Source organism: Protopterus annectens, chromosome 8.part0 (genome assembly GCF_019279795.1).
Source record: "Protopterus annectens isolate FY-2018-M chromosome 8.part0, PAN1.0, whole genome shotgun sequence".
Taxonomy (NCBI): domain Eukaryota; kingdom Metazoa; phylum Chordata; order Ceratodontiformes; family Protopteridae; genus Protopterus; species Protopterus annectens.
Window position 1 is genome coordinate 1,098,967,780 of NC_056741.1, and position 16,313 is coordinate 1,098,984,092.

A 16,313-nucleotide genomic window follows, 5' to 3' on the forward strand; every position below is an offset into this window, starting at 1 on the left:
ATTGAGTGTATAACTGGGGGACTTGATGGACAGGGTCATTTCAGACTAACAACTAAGCTTCAATGTTTGATCAGGAGATGGATTGTGAAGACACAGTAGGACACATCCACAAGTTGTCCAGCATGGTTGAATCTCTTGTAATTCTCTTATTTACTGAAGAAAAGATAAATGAAAATTTGACTTCTGGCTAAGTTGAGGGGGAAAGGCTTCAAGACACCCCAGCAAAGCCATCAAATGGAAAGCCATACTTTCAAACTCGTATGGCCATAGTCTGCCCTCTGTGTTTTTCACCTTCTGTTTTTCAGCACTAGGACATGATCACTCTGAGGACCACTTTTGAGGACTCTTCACATTAGATTTTACTTGATACATGTGTGTCTACAAAATCTGCATCCACCCAAGCAGTGACAGACTCAGCACATGGTTGGTTAATGCCTGAGAAGCAACAAGAACAGGTCACATGTTGGTATGTTACTTAGATGATTTCTTAATAATTACAGATAATTACAGATGGATAATCAAAGGCAGTTTTCATTTGCGGACAACTAACAGCCAGTGTATTTCTTGAAGAATGGCCAAGATATGGTAGATCAATGCTGTCACCTTCCAATGGACATGATAAGAAGTTCATGGATGCAGAAGTCAGGTAAAAAATGACTGAAGATCAAAAAGGCCTGATAACAGATCTGGTAGGATTTCTAAATTACACTTGTTCAGAAATCTGTAAGAAAGACTTAAATCAAATGCATTAACAATGCTCTCTGACAAATCATAACAGCAATACTGGAACGCTCTTGACATGCATATGCTTATAAAAGGAAGGATGAGGGCCCATCACTGACTGACAGTCTCATACTTATGATGTACCAAAATCATTCAGGGATGGAGCAATGATCTACACACAAATCACCAGAGAGATGGGACACAGCTGACATGCTGCAACATTACTTCTTGGAACTGTGCTATTGTGGACAGCAAACCTGCTGTGGAAGCAGAGTTGTCTAATATGTGTGATGTCTAGTGGATACTCAAAGGGTGCTCAGCTAGGGCAAGCAGTTTGTACAGGCTACAACTGGTGCTGAAGGAGCTGCTGCTTAGTTTTATAAAACATATCACATGCCAAATGAAACCTATGCCTGCAGTCTCATTTTGGCAGCTTGCACCAGAAGCAAGAGTGGTGAGACATGCAGTGAGAGGTGTAGTCTAGGATAACGAAGAAAAACTGTAGCAGATGTAATGATGGCATCCTGACCAAAAAAAAAAAAAAAAAAATAGAAGTGAAGATGTGAGCATCTTCTTAAAGACTGTAGTCAAACACGGAGGTGCCGGTTTGAACAAGCAGTTGGAAGACCAGCTAACGGAATTTCTGGTAGATAAGTGAAGAACTGCCAAAACTCTGTCTCTACTATGGTAAATCTGTCCATCAGTATACACTGAGTGCAGCTCAGTGGTAGGCCAAACATCACAAAAAGAGGAAGAATAAACAGTGCCATAACAGCTTGGGCTAAGCTAGAAAGGGAGAATGGAGAAGAAAGGAGGAGAACCAGTAGGGGCACACATTTAAAGAACTAGTGAAGAAAACTGATAGACAGACAACAGTTAAAAGATGATGTGGGGATGTGTCACCTGTTCTGATCACAATGTGGCTGGCAGCCTGGAAATAAACAAAGTTCTTAAAGTGAAACAGTCATGGCTTCTAACCTGCACAATACTTTTGGAGGTAGTTTTCACAATGCCCATCAGCATGCCTAACTAGATATCTCTAACCCAAAATGGGCTTATGCAGTAGACGACAATTTTTTTTCAACTAAGTAAGGCAGTCTTCATCTAAACCAACTGTAAAACTCTGCAATACTTCAGCTTTGACAAAGTCTACTATTATTTCTCCAAGTTAAACTTTTGTGACGTACAAACTGTAATATAATCAGTATTGTAAGTGAACATATACTGCCCTTAAAAGTTCATAATTTAACAAACTGGATGCCTGTATGTACATACACATGATGCCTAATTTTTTTTTCAGTAAAAAAATGAACAAAGATGTGGACAGTCCTAACACATTACATTCATTATTTAAAAATAATTGAAAAGGTGAGAAAAGTTTAAATTTGAAAGGACACACAAAACACTATGGACACTGAAATACACTATACTCACCTGTCTTTATGGGAACAGCACCTAAAAATAACATAGAAAATACAAGTTTATGATGTTGGCTTGACTTTTTTAGCCAATACTTAAAATGCAAGTTTTGTATGTTGGTTTTACTTTTAAATTCACAATTACAACTAAGTAACAGCAGCACACAGTTCACAACAAAGTTACATAGCAAAAGTGTCAAAAATTGGCATCTCAGATGCAAATGATTCAAAGACCACAAGGCTGATGAAACACAGATGAGGGCCGCTAACCAACCACCTCCAAAAAAAAAATCTATCATACACTTGTGACAGCAATGGAATCTCATATTTATGTGGAGAAAGGGAAAATTCTTTACAAAAATTGGACATCCAAATATATCCCAAAAGTATAAGGACTCTTGACTAAAAAGATCAAAAACATAAGAAATAAACAATACAAGTTATTGCAAAGAAAACTGCTTTAGTGCTTACATTTTACTTTGTTATATCATAGTATTACTTGCCTACCTTTCCCTGGTCTTTCAATTACGGACTCCACATTTTCTACAGAAAAGAATTAAAAATGGTTTGCATTACAATAACAAACTCGACACATAATTCCCTTCCAACAGAATAAAACTAACTGCAAACAGTCTACGGCAAGATCATGTGGGCCATTTTGGTTGTTCTTCACAAGAAGATAAAGTGCTGATGTTTACATAAATATTAAGACATGTTTGTATAGCATCTGTTGAACTGTGATGGGATACACCTCTGTAGGTTCATCATTTTTTAGTTAACCAATTTTATTCATTCATCACATTTGTAACACAAGTTTACATCCATTAACAGCAATGAAAAAATCACATTAACACTTCCCATTATCGTTTGCATGCATTAGAGAGACAACTTATGCCATATCTCTGTTTTTATTCTTATGACTTGAGCACACTCATACACTTTTCTGCTCTTACCAACTTAATTACTTAAGTCATTTATTTGATCTTTATTTGTATATATCCTTCCGAAATACACCTTTTATTATTATGAAAATTACTTAATTTTTTAATGATTCCATCACTAGGTCTAACTTGTCTAATCTACGTTCACTCTATTACTTCAGTAGTCATCTCTCTGTTGTTACTATTAACCATATCCCCAGTTTGTACCCAAGTATACACACACCACAGAATTTACTCAGTGTAAACTGCTGTCCCACTTCTGGTAATTATGTATATACTATCTCTGATGCATGGGCATTGTTTTCATATCCTGGTTTTACTGCTGACACTCTACATAATTTTACTTTTGCCTTTGCTGTTACTGCTCTGACTGTAAATAAGGCTGAGTCTGTAAATGGCCACACTTGATCAATGCATCATACCAGTAAACCAAATGTAAACAAATAATAAAATACTCAGATTTCCATTTTGTGTCACTATTTTTCTGTTTTGGTTGTCAACAACAAACTTAATACGGCCTTATCTCCCAAGAATTCTAAACCTAAACGCCAATGCAAGAGCATCTTCTCCTTAGTTAATAATGTTTTCCAAGCTGTGTCACGACATTCTGTAGGGAGTCCTTAAACTCCATACATTCCAAGAAAATTGTTCAGAATTCCCACTATTATTCCTTTCCATTTCCACCGTCCCCTTATAGGAAATCCTTCTGAAGTCTACTTTGAGTATAAAATTATCATTATCAGTGCAAACATGTACACGAAAAATGTACACTTTTTCTGGACTTCAAAGCAATACCTAGAGGCCTTACAAATTTCCTTCAACTGTTATTTTGTAACTTGTAGTACTCTTCCTTCCCAGTCTTATTTGTTTCTGTTTTTTATAGTCATCATGTAACATTTTACACGCCTTCACAAACTATCCCATCTTCACTTCTTGGTTCCACTAAAACCCCTACCATAAATGTTTTTCACTGAGTACCACTCTCTCTCTATGTGTGTGTGTGTGTGTGTGTGTGTGTGTGTCTGTGTATATATATATATATATATATATATATATATATATATATATAAAATAAATATATACATATATATAGGCCGCGGTGGTGGTGCTGGAGTAGCATTGCCGCCTCACAGTAAGACTCTGTCCGGTTCGATTCTCAGCTAGAGCGTCTTCTGCGTGGAGACATGCGTGAATGGGCGTACATTCATTGAAGGTTGTGTGTCAGGCCTGGCAATCCGGTACGTAAAAATCAACTGCCAATCATTAGCGGACCAGAGTTCCGCTGTGGCGACCCCTAACCGGGAAAAGCCGAAAGACACAAACAATATATAAATATATATATATATATATATATATATATATATATATATATATATAAAATATATATATATATATATGTTGCGTCTTTCAGCTTTTCCCGGTTAGGTGCCAGAGGAACTCCGGTCCACTAATGATTGGCAGTTGATTTTTACATGCAGAGTTACCAGCCCTGACGCACAACCTTCAACAAAGGTACGCCCATTCACGCATGTCTCCACACAGAAGACGCTCTAGCTGAGAATCGAACGGGACAACGTCTTGCTGTGAGGTGACAACGCTACCGCAGCACCACCACCGCAGACTAAAATATATATCTGTATCTATATATATATATATATATATATATATATATATATATATATATATACACATACAAATATATATATATATATATATATATATATATATATATATATATATGTATGTGTGTATATGGGAGTTGGGCATTTGACCAAAACTCTAGGATGTCAACATCTGTACAGTTGGTCAACAAATACAGACAGCTGACAAGTGTGTCAGATTGAAAATTCCCAGGTAGGGGAATATTCCCCTTTCCTCAGGGATTGTGTGATCTGAACATATAATTAAAAGGAGTGTACAGGGAGCAAAAAACAATGTTATTTATTTTTTGACTTAATGTCCTTGTCCATGGTTTGGGGTGGTTAAGATATTGCAGTGGTTAGCGTTGTTCCCCTTGCAGCAAGAGGTTCTCCATTTCGATTCTCGGCTGGGGTGCCTTCTGTGTGGAGTTTTCACTTCCTCCCTGCGCTTCCTCCCACATTCCAAAGACATGCAACAGGCAGATTGGTCACTTTAAACTGGCTGTAGGTGAGAGGGTGTGTGTGGGTGAGTGTACGAATGAACTACAGCATCAGTGCTAGCCACGCAGCAGTGTAAAACCTTGGCTCAAGATGACTGTCACTGCTAAAGTGACACCCTGACCCCATGTGCAAAATTGGGAAAAGGGGTTGAGGATGGATGGTCCATGTCTAATTAGTTTCCAGTCTTTCAATTTTTTAAATAACCTTCTGTTTCTTCTCTTCCTACATAACTTTAGCTGCCATAGTGCAGTCATTTTTAAACATACACCTAAATACTTTTTTCATGTCCCTATAAATATAGGTATGGTTGAACTAATTCATGTGTAGACACAAAATTCACTACTAAAGCCTTTGTTTTTAACTTCATTTAATTTTTAAACTCAGAATACCTAAAACTGCCTTAGAATATCCCAAACACTCTAATCACAAAATACAGAATGTTGTCAAGTGCGGTATATCATCATCTGCAAACAAACCTAGTTTTTTGCGACTATCAGTCCAATTATATCGTTGAATTTGCAAATCCTATCTTTTTACCTAAGGTTCCATGTATATAGCAAATAAGAGATAGGAAAGAGGACATCCTGGTCTGGTCCCATTATACAAATTCAAGCTGCTGGAAATGGAATAAACCATCATATAGTCTTATTAACTCTACTATAATAATTGGGAATGCAAATGTTAATGTTGCACTACACATGAATTCCCAGGATACCCATATTAAATGCTTTCTCTGCATCCCAAGCTAAACAATAATTTTGTTGATTTTTTTCATTATAGCTCTCACTGAGTCATCATTGTTCTATTAATGAATTATCAAAAGTCTGTTTCTCTTACACAAAACTACAAATCCAATCTATCAGTTTTGCTAACACTTATGACATTTTGTTAGCTGATTTAGACGTAATGACTTTGTATCAAAACTAGTCTATACAAATCAGGGTCTGCAAGATCCCTGCCCCCATTAATAATATAAGCATTACTGCCTTCTTCCCCAAAGTGTGTACCCACCAAAAAACATTACTAACAGTGTCTTCCAAGTCTTCAGCAGACTCCTCCTTCCCATACATTCCTGATAATTTTCCTGCTGCTGAATTAGACATCACATTTTTTATTTGACCTTTATCTGCTAAGACTGTTAATTGCTGAAATTCTACTTCACCAAGCTTTTAAATATATAGTGTTCACAAAATGCTTCTAAATATGTACCCTCCTGATTTCCCCACAACTCTGCTCAATACAGATATTCATAAAACATCTGAAACACCTCCATTATCTCTTCAGGATTCACAGTTAACTTTGTCATACAGTCCCTGACTTTTCCCACAGCTCCTTCCACTTTCTGTTGCTTATGTTTTTGTTTTAAAAAAATCTTGATCTGGGATTACTCTGAAAAAAACAACAACAAAAAAAAAACACACACACACAATTCCCCAAAATCTCATGTATATTGTCCAAATGCTCACTAATTTTGCTCCTCTCTCAGAAATTGTTCCTCCTCTTGATCTGTATGCTTCCCCTCCTATGCAACATTTTGCAACATTTTAAAGTTTTTGCCAATCCTTCTAAATCATTTTCATTACTTTTCACCTGCATATTTTGATCCCTCAATTCAGATATATGTTTAAAACTCTTTTCCGATGTATTTCAATTCCTAGCCAATCATGATGGAATGATTTCTATCTACTCTAACAGCTTTTCAGTTTTACGTATTCCTTAAACTTCTCTCTTTTTAATAGATCAAAGTATCCAACTTTACTACTCACAAATATATAACGGGGGTTGCAATGGGGGCAGCCTGGGCCCCCCTATTTGCCAATATTGTTCTCATACAATGGGAAATCAATTATGTCTTTAAACATGACTTATTTAAAAAATGTAAATTTTATGGCAGGTTCCCAGATGACCTTCTGGTGTTATGGGATGGCACATTAGAACAGTTGGTTGAATTTTATAATTATTTGAACACAAGTACTGATTTTCTCACTTTTACCATGGAAAGTAACTATGTCCATCAACTATCTGGACATTACTATTAGCAAAGATATGTACAATAAGAAATTTTCTTCAGCTTTGTGTAGCAAGCCTACATACTCTAACACCCTGTTACATTTTGATAGTTTCTATCCAACTTATCTGAAGAAATCATTAATCAAGGGACAGGGTGTTAGAATTTCTAGAATGGTTAGCGAGATGTCCAACTTTACTTATGAGATGCGATAACTTAGAGATATGTTGATTTGGAGAGACTACCCCATTAGCTTTACTGATTCTATTTTTGAGGAGGTTTTTAACAAAAGAAGGTTGGGGCAGTTTTTTCCACTCATAGGTACTGGGGGTGATATGGATAGACCCCCTTTAGGGAACATTTACAATGTTGCTCAACCAGGAAGGATTACCGATGCGATGCTGCTCACGTTCAAGTGTGTATTCTTTGACATTAAACAAATTATATACAATAATTGGATAGTGCTGACATTAGATGACAAATGTAAATCTTTGTTAAATGAGAAACCGAAAGTGATCTACAAAAAGGATAGAAGTATTAAGAACAAATTGGAATCCAACAGTATTAAAAGAGAAGTTGGACAGATGAAAAAATGTGGACATTGTTCACAATGTCCACTTATTGAAGAGACCAAGAGAATACACATAAAAGGTTATGGGAACGTGCATCTCAACAAAAAATTCAACTGCCAGAGCAAAGGATTGGTGCACGTCAGCTATGTGAAAAATTTTATATAGATAAAACCATTAATAAATTATATAAATGTACACACCAGCATGTAAGGCAATTCAAAGAACGCACTGGCCAAACACATTATAGAGTACCCACAACACCATTTTAAATTTTCAGCTCTAGAACAAGTTCAGAGTGATAATATAAGGAGTGGGCCAGTTGAATTAGTCTTGGAAAACAGAGAATTGCTCTGGCAATTGAGGTGCAATGCAATAGATAACAAATATGGGTTGAACGAAACACTGTCCATTTCCAGTTATTTGAAACTCAAATCGGAATTTTATTTTTCTTGATAAACATAAGGGGTGGTTTACCACTAACATGGTTTTGACTTTAAAGATTTTCTTCAACATTATGTTGCATTATTTATCTCAACAGGGGATGAAAAGGGTTACAACAACACAAAATAAAACAAAACATTTGAGGAAGGTTTCATGCAGCAGGTTGTCCCATATAGTTTAGTACTAATGTTGTAAATGTACAGACACACATTTAGTGAGTGTTTTTATGTACAGTTTCATGTTATTAGCATTTAATCAGTAGACCTAGTCTGTCAGCTTCATGTTATTAGCATTTAATCAGTAGACCTAGTCTGTTTTTTATTAACTATGTATCTAAGATTTCATGGCTTATTAATTAGAGAATGACATATTTAGTCGTGTTCATTTTAAAACATATAATGAAGTTTTAACCAATGCATGGATTGTTTTAACATCATATGACTGCAATGTTTAGTATTTAACTAGCCAGGAATATGTGCGACTTTGTTAATGTATTCTGAAGAAGTCTAGGGGCGAACACCTGACGAAAGCGCTCAATTCATTAAAGAACTTGCTCAGTGGTATCTCACGGACCTCTTTTTTATTAGTTTGGACTTTTTGAGTTGGCATTGTTCTATTAACGTTATCAAAAATTTGCTTCTCTTCCACAAAACTACAAATCCAATCTATCAGTTTTGCTAACACTTTTGACATTTTGTTAGCTGATTTAGACGCAATGACTTTGTATCAAAACTAGTCTATATAAAGCAGGGTCTGCAAGATCCCTGCCCCATTAATAATATAAGCATTATTGCCTTCTTCCACAAAGCGTGTACCCCCCAAAAAACATTACTAACAGTGTCTTCCAAGTCTTCAGCAGACTCCTCCTTCCCATACATTCCTGATAATTTTCCTGCTGCTGAATTAGACATCACATTTTTATTTGACCTTTATCTGCCATGACTGTTAATTGCTGAAATTCTACTTCACCAAGTTTTTAAATATGTAGTGTTCCCAAAATGCTTCTAAATATGTACCCTCCTGATTTCCCCACAGCTCTGCTCAATACAGATATTCATAAAACATCTGAAACACCTCCATTATCTCTTCAGGATTCACAGTTAACTTTGTCATACAGTCCCTGACTTTTGCCACAGCTTCTTCCACTTTCTGTTGCTTATGTTTTTGTTTTAAAAAATCTTGATCTGGAATTACTCTCAAAAAAACAAAACAAAAAAAAAAAAACACACAATTCCCCAAAACCTCATGTATATTGTCCAAATGCTCACTAATTTTGCTCCTACCTCTCAGAAATTGTTCCTCTGCTTGATCTGTAAGTTTCCCCCTCCTATGCAACATTTTAAAGTTTTGCTAATCCTTCTAAATCATTTTCATTACTATACAACAACAAAGCGAAAGAAGAACCAGTGAAAATGTGTTCTTATGTTCACCAAAAGCAATTTAATTCCCCAATTAATTTTCTCTTAGCGCCTCGGCCACATCAGCCTTTACAGAGTAAAATTGTGTCAATTGTAAAACCTTTCTTTATATACCGTTTAGAACAACATAATTACATACGTTCAATTAAAACTAAGCACTACTTTATCTTAAAGTAAAACACCCTCTAAATAAAACTTTGCCAATTACATTCTTTATTTAATCCATAAGGTTAAAAGTATTATATTTAATGATAAAAATAGATTCCTTTTTTCTCAATAAATGTTTTAGCATCTCAACACTTTCATATTGTTGTACTATTTGTTCCAAAACTGTTATTTTAAAACTGCTAAAGTCCCCCAAGTGTACTGTATTAAAATGTTCTGCTACAGGGCTAATACTCTTATTTTTCTTTATATCTCTCACATGCTCTTTTGCTCTTTCTCCCAAACTTCTTTTAGTTTCACCTATATAATATTTCTCACATGAGCACCCTACAGCATAAATAATGTTTCTACTAATGCAAGAATATATACCCAGAGTAGTAATTTTTTTTCTATTGATTATATCAAAACTTCTTGTAATATATTGACAAATTGAACATTTGCCACATGGAAAAGTTCACATTCTCATTAAATTTCTTATAATTCTATCCTGTGGTTTAAAATATTTACTATGGACTAAAAAGTCTTTAAGACTCCTTCCCCTTTTATATGAAAATTTCAATTGTATTTGAGGAAGTGAAGGAACCTCCTTTTTTAATAGTTCCCAGTACCCTTTAACTAATTCATTTAACCTCTCAGAAAACAGGGTATATTTGGAAACAAAAAATAAAGAATTATACTCAGATATCTCTTTTCCTTTATCTTTACTGTTGGTATTCCTCGATCTACAACTCTATTTGTGTATTCTCAAAAAATTTCAGAAAACATTTAGACACTATATCTGGGTTATAACCCCTCTCTACAAAGCAGCAACCTTCCTAGCTTCTTCACATGCTTCCTTTCTATTATTACACATATTATGTTTAACATTTCCCCATAGGGAATTGAAGCTAATGTATGATAAGGGTGACAGCTACTAGCATGTTACATTAAATTAACCTGATCAAACTTTCTATGTATTTTAGTATAGATTTCAGCTCCCATTTTCCCCTCAAGTGTTATGTCCAACAAATTTACCTTCAAGCCTACCTGGACTCCATCAAATTGATTATCATATTTATTAATATTAAGGTATTGTACAAACTCATTTACTTGATTTCTACCTCCTCGACAAACAAAAATCAAATCATCTATAACCCTAAAATATCTAATAACACAACTTCTAAAAAATGTTCTTCTGTATATATGTACTTGCTCCACCAACCCCATGAACAGGTTGGCGTATGCTGGGGCAAAACCTGCCTCCATTGCTATACCTTTCTTCTGTCTATACAGACTACCATCAAATTCAAAAATATTATTTTTTAAACAAAAATATAACAATTCCTTAACATAATGTGTCCTGGGATTGTCCCCCCAAAAATGCTGTATTGCTTCTAAACCATAACAGTGTTGTATATTTGTATATAAACTAACCCCATCCACTGTTATGAAATACTGTCTGTTATGAAATACTTCTGTCCATCCTATTCCTTTAATTTTATGCAAAAAATCAAAAGAATCCTTGATATATGAGGGAAGTTGGAAGACTTTCTCTTTCAAAAATTCATGCAAAAAACAACAAAGATTTTGTGAAAAATAACCTATTGCTGACACTATAGGTCGACCTGGAGGTTTATTTAACCCTTTATGAATTTTAGGGACACAAAAAAAATGTTTCCACTGTATTTTCCTTCATAATAAATTTAGCTGTAATATCATTAGTTGTAAAATAATGTAGTCTAACCCCTTTATTTAAGAAGGCGTCAAAATCTTGCTGTGCCTGTATCAATGTGGCTTCATTTACTTTACTATAAGTTTCTGTGTCATTCAAATGGCACATGCACATTTGATAATAATCTAAGGAATTCATTGCCACTAATTTACCTCCCTTATCTGAGGGTTTAAACACTATATCATCATTCATGCTCATTTGTTTTAATTTAGTCAATTCAGTTTTAGTTAAATTATATTCCTTTTCTATTTTCTTAAACTTATCCAGTTCTTTTTCCAGTATTAAATTAAATGCATTAGAGAAATGTATATGAACATTTTTTTACAGGGCGGCATAAACATACTTTTCACTGGTAACTTACTTGTATCAAGTAAGTGATACGCATTACTTTCGCCACCAGAATCACATGAGTAAAAACTATCTTCATTACTAGAATCTGTTGTTATATTAAGCATATTATCATTCTTCCTTTCCTAATTAAAAAAATAATCTTTCAGGTGCATTTTACGTATAAATTTAAAAATTTCCCCTTTCACCTCATATGTCCTCGGTAATACTGTAAGTATAAATTTAATACTCTTTTGTAACACAGATAATTCTGTGTCATCAAAAACATAATTAGACAAATTTACAACATATTGTGAAGAATCAATATAGTCTACCTGGTTAATTTGTCCATTTGCCTCTTTTATATCGGTCATATCCCGGGTCTCTGTAGTTATCCTGTCCCTGCCCGCTCCGTTTTCTATTTCCATTGTTCTGGCCATTAATGCCTCGGAATGTCCTCCGAAAAGATTCAGCCTCACCAGCTCTAGGAAGATTTGGAAATTCCTGTTCTACCTGTTCTTCTTCCTCTACTGAAGACGCTCCACTCTCCCCTGAGAAAAAGCTTCTATTCCTTAGCTGCTCGGATGTATTCTGATCTTTTTGAAAACTGATGCTATGGAGTTTCTGTTTTGGATTGGTCGAAAGCAAAAAGCTTTTTTTCGTTCATAATCTCTGATGTCCCTCTGCAGCTTATTTTTCTTTCGATTAACTAAATCTTTCTCAAAAGATGACAATCTATCATTGATATTAAATAAAAATGATTCCAAAGCAGTATTAGATGTTAATTTAGTTATTTCATCACATATCTTTTTGGTTTCTGCCATTAATTTACTCCTTTTATAATTGTCTCTCTCTATCAGTATAGTTACCCACTCCGTACTACAAAGATGTGCTGCTGCTATCCATCTTTCCTGAAATTTAATTTCTTGCTCCTCTGACAACTCAAAAGGAGTAGGAGGACTTTTTACTGCACGTAGTCCCCGTGGGGTAATTTGTAATTCCTGATATCTTTGAAGGCTGTTCATATTATAAAATATGGCAGTTTCCTTAAATATTAATTTTTCTAGCTGGGAACAAAGTTCTTGTGTTGCTGGCAATGAAGAAACTTCTGTTTTTTTACCCACTGCAGCAAAAGGATTAACAGTCACTCTTTGTCAGGAATCTTCCCATTTCTTTAACACACTCAACACAGTATTGGACTGTACTTCTGGAGTAGTGTTATTTTGATAACTGGATACACCACCTTCACTTTCTCCCATATGTTACATATCCAAACGACCATTAGTTTGTCCATTTCTTTGTATTAATTCCATACCAGTTTCCCAAAAAATCCGGGGAAAGGAACACAAGGATTCACTGGTCATGTACAAATCTTAAAACTACCAAAGCACCACTTGAAAACCATACAACAACAAAGCGAAAGAAGAACCAGTGAAAATCCATTCTTATGTTCACCAAAAGCAATTTAATTCCACAATTAATTTTCTCTTAGCGCCTCGGCCACATCAGCCTTTACAGAGTAAAATTGTGTCAATTGTAAAACCTTTCTTTATATACTGTTTAGAACAACATTAATTACATAATTACATACGTTCAATTAAAACTAAGTACTACTTTATCTTAAAGTAAAACACCTCTAAATAAAACTTTGCCAATTACATTCTTTATTTAATCCATAGGGTTGTAAAGTATTATATTTAATGATAAAAATAGATTCCTTTTTTCTCAATAAATGTTTTAGCATCTCAACACTTTTTCAACTCATTTTCATTACTTTTCACCTGCATATTTTGATCCCTCAATTCAGATACATTTTTAAAACTCTTTTCTGATGTATTTCAATTCCTAGCCAATCCTGATGGAATGATTTCTACCTACTCTAACAGCTTTTCAGTTTTATGAATTCCTTAAATTTCTCTCATTTTAATAGGTCAAAGTATCCAACTTTACTACTCACAAATATCTACTACTTTACTGTAAGGTAATTTATATTTATCCAATGCATGTCAATATAGGTACATCACCATACTGCAGGGCTTGATTTATGTTCATGTAGATTATTGAAGTTTATTTTGTTTTAATCTGATGTCTCCGTACAACTGTAACACTATGTGACTTCTACTGTTTGTATTTATGTATGACATTATGTAATTCTGTCTGGAGCTTTTTTCCTGGGTCACTGTTGAAAGGGATTTTTTCCCCAGATGGACATTACTAGGCAACAAATAGAAATAAATAAATAAAACATTTATTTTAGCTCTTTGCATATGTATCAACTCTTACACATGCATAGTCAAATATCATAATTGGATGGGTCGCGATACTTTCAGCCATATGCACACCTTGCTGTGATATACCATTCCTGTCCAGCTAGCCCAGTTATAATTTCCTGGAGTACGATTTATAAATTCCCTCTGATGTTGCTCCTGTAAAAATACCACCCTCCATACAAAATACTTCAATAAGCTCCTTTAAAAAATGATCTTCTCTTGTTACAGTTTGTCTTCTATGGTCCACTGACACATTTTTCAGTGCTGCCAGTACTGCACAATAAACGCTAGTCACCACCAACAAATAAAATGTGAAGGTGAAAATACGTATTTCCTATAATTCTTTTAAGCTCCACAACTGTAGTTTTAGGGGTATATTCCCTAAGATGACCACCAAGGTAAATCTCTTTCTTTGTCAATATCTGCTCACTGCCACAAATCTTTTATTAACCTCTTTTTTCCTCACTTCAAAAAAGCAAAAAACAAACAAAAAAAAACAAACAAACCTGGAAAACATCATCTAACAATACCACTTTTCCTTTGTACCTGATATTCTTCCAAATACTAGCAGTGAAACCTTCCTTTTATCAAATTTGTAAGCACGTTTATCCAAATATATCTCCTGCAGAATAACAATTTGCACCCTACCTTTATTAATACATTTCAGTAATCTTTCCTTTTTTTCCGGTGGCTGTAACAGCATTTATACTTCATGCTAAAATTGACAAGGCAGCTATTCCATTAAAGTTACAATCACTTTTAATGCATGCTACTTTTGGTAAATATTCCTACTGGCAGCTTATGTATGATTTATAACACTTCACAAACATGACTTTTACATAGCTACAACAACACAAATTTATTTTTAAATACATTTTTTAAACCATCACATTTTAAACAATGACATATGTACAGATGCATTAATAAAAAAACTACAGTAACATTTTTCATTTCCATGTATTACACATACGCGTCTTCTTTTTGACAATCATCATTCACTCCATTACATACACTGAGCACTTCCTGACTTCCCTTAAACCTTACTCCTCCATCTGATCATTATTTTGTATGTATTATTCTCAAAAAATCCATTCATTTATATGTACTTTGCTCCTTCCATTTTCTAAAGATCCCACCTCCAATTCTTTTATAACTTTCACAATACTCAGTACTTCAAATACAGCTGGTTTAGATTTTAATTTCCATTTTCTAGGACTTACTTTTTTGGCACTTAATGGCATTAAAATTAGTAAAGTCTCATTATGCCTGGACAATTCAGATAAGTCCCAGCTTAAAAGAATCATTTCCTTAGTTGCAACCATTTGCTCACCCGATATTTCTAACAAAGTACTCTGCATAGAATTTCTAAACTCTGCTAACTAGTAATATTCTTAAAACATATTCCCAGTTTCCTCTCTATTTCCTATCACACCTCTTACACTTACTATCTATACAAGGAAAAAATCTCTACAGTCTAAGAAGGAAATGCAAATATTTACCCAAACACTTCAGAGTAAAAATATTAACAATTTTGAACTTTGCTACATACTTGGGAGCCATCCTGACATTCGCCCGTTGTTGATTTGTAAATTGCCTTTTCATTCTCTCTTCCCAATCTTCTCTAACCTCCTCTGATTGACTCTCACAGTAATCTTGCAATATTCTATAGGCCCTACTAATTTTCCCTTTTAATTGCAGCTTCTGTTCTAGTCTCTACTAAAACTCTACCAGAGCTAGCCTTTCACATAGGAGTCCTCTATCCCTTTCTCTTTGCCCATGCTCTGTCATCAATCCCTGGTAGAGGAGGCAATCTCTAACCTGCAGCCACGCGTTCTACTATATTACCCTTCCTTAACTAGTTAATTGCTTCCAATATCTTCGTTCCTTTGCCAATTTACTCGAGTAAATTCCATCTCTCTCTCTCTCTTGTTTGCTTTGTATACCTCTAATTGCAGTCATCTCTACTGCAAAACTCTCCTTTTTTTCTATTTTCATGTTGGATTCATTCTTAGAAAAATATCTACTTTATGAATATAATATTCTATATTGCTGTGGCTATTCTCCTTAAGGATCACCATCCAAAATCACACACCTTCCTTATTTCTCAAAACCCACCCATTTCATCATGTCTTTCCACTCTGATTTACAATTTTCTGCTCCTTTGTATAACCACAGTCT

At 34.7% G+C, this 16,313-nt stretch overlaps 1 protein-coding gene across 43 annotated transcripts in view; it reads right to left on the minus strand.

The window, feature by feature from the left end:
- Positions 1-16,313, minus strand: part of LOC122809254 (titin-like) — a 3,339,665-nt gene that overhangs the window by 1,082,137 nt on the left and 2,241,215 nt on the right. For all 43 annotated transcript variants that reach the window (XM_044080625.1, XM_044080596.1, XM_044080621.1 and 40 more), the window contains 2 exons: positions 2,649-2,684; positions 2,158-2,178 (listed from right to left, as the gene is read on the minus strand). In XM_044080625.1, coding sequence (XP_043936560.1) covers positions 2,158-2,178; positions 2,649-2,684 — 57 coding nt within the window. The remainder of the gene's footprint in view (positions 1-2,157; positions 2,179-2,648; positions 2,685-16,313) is intronic.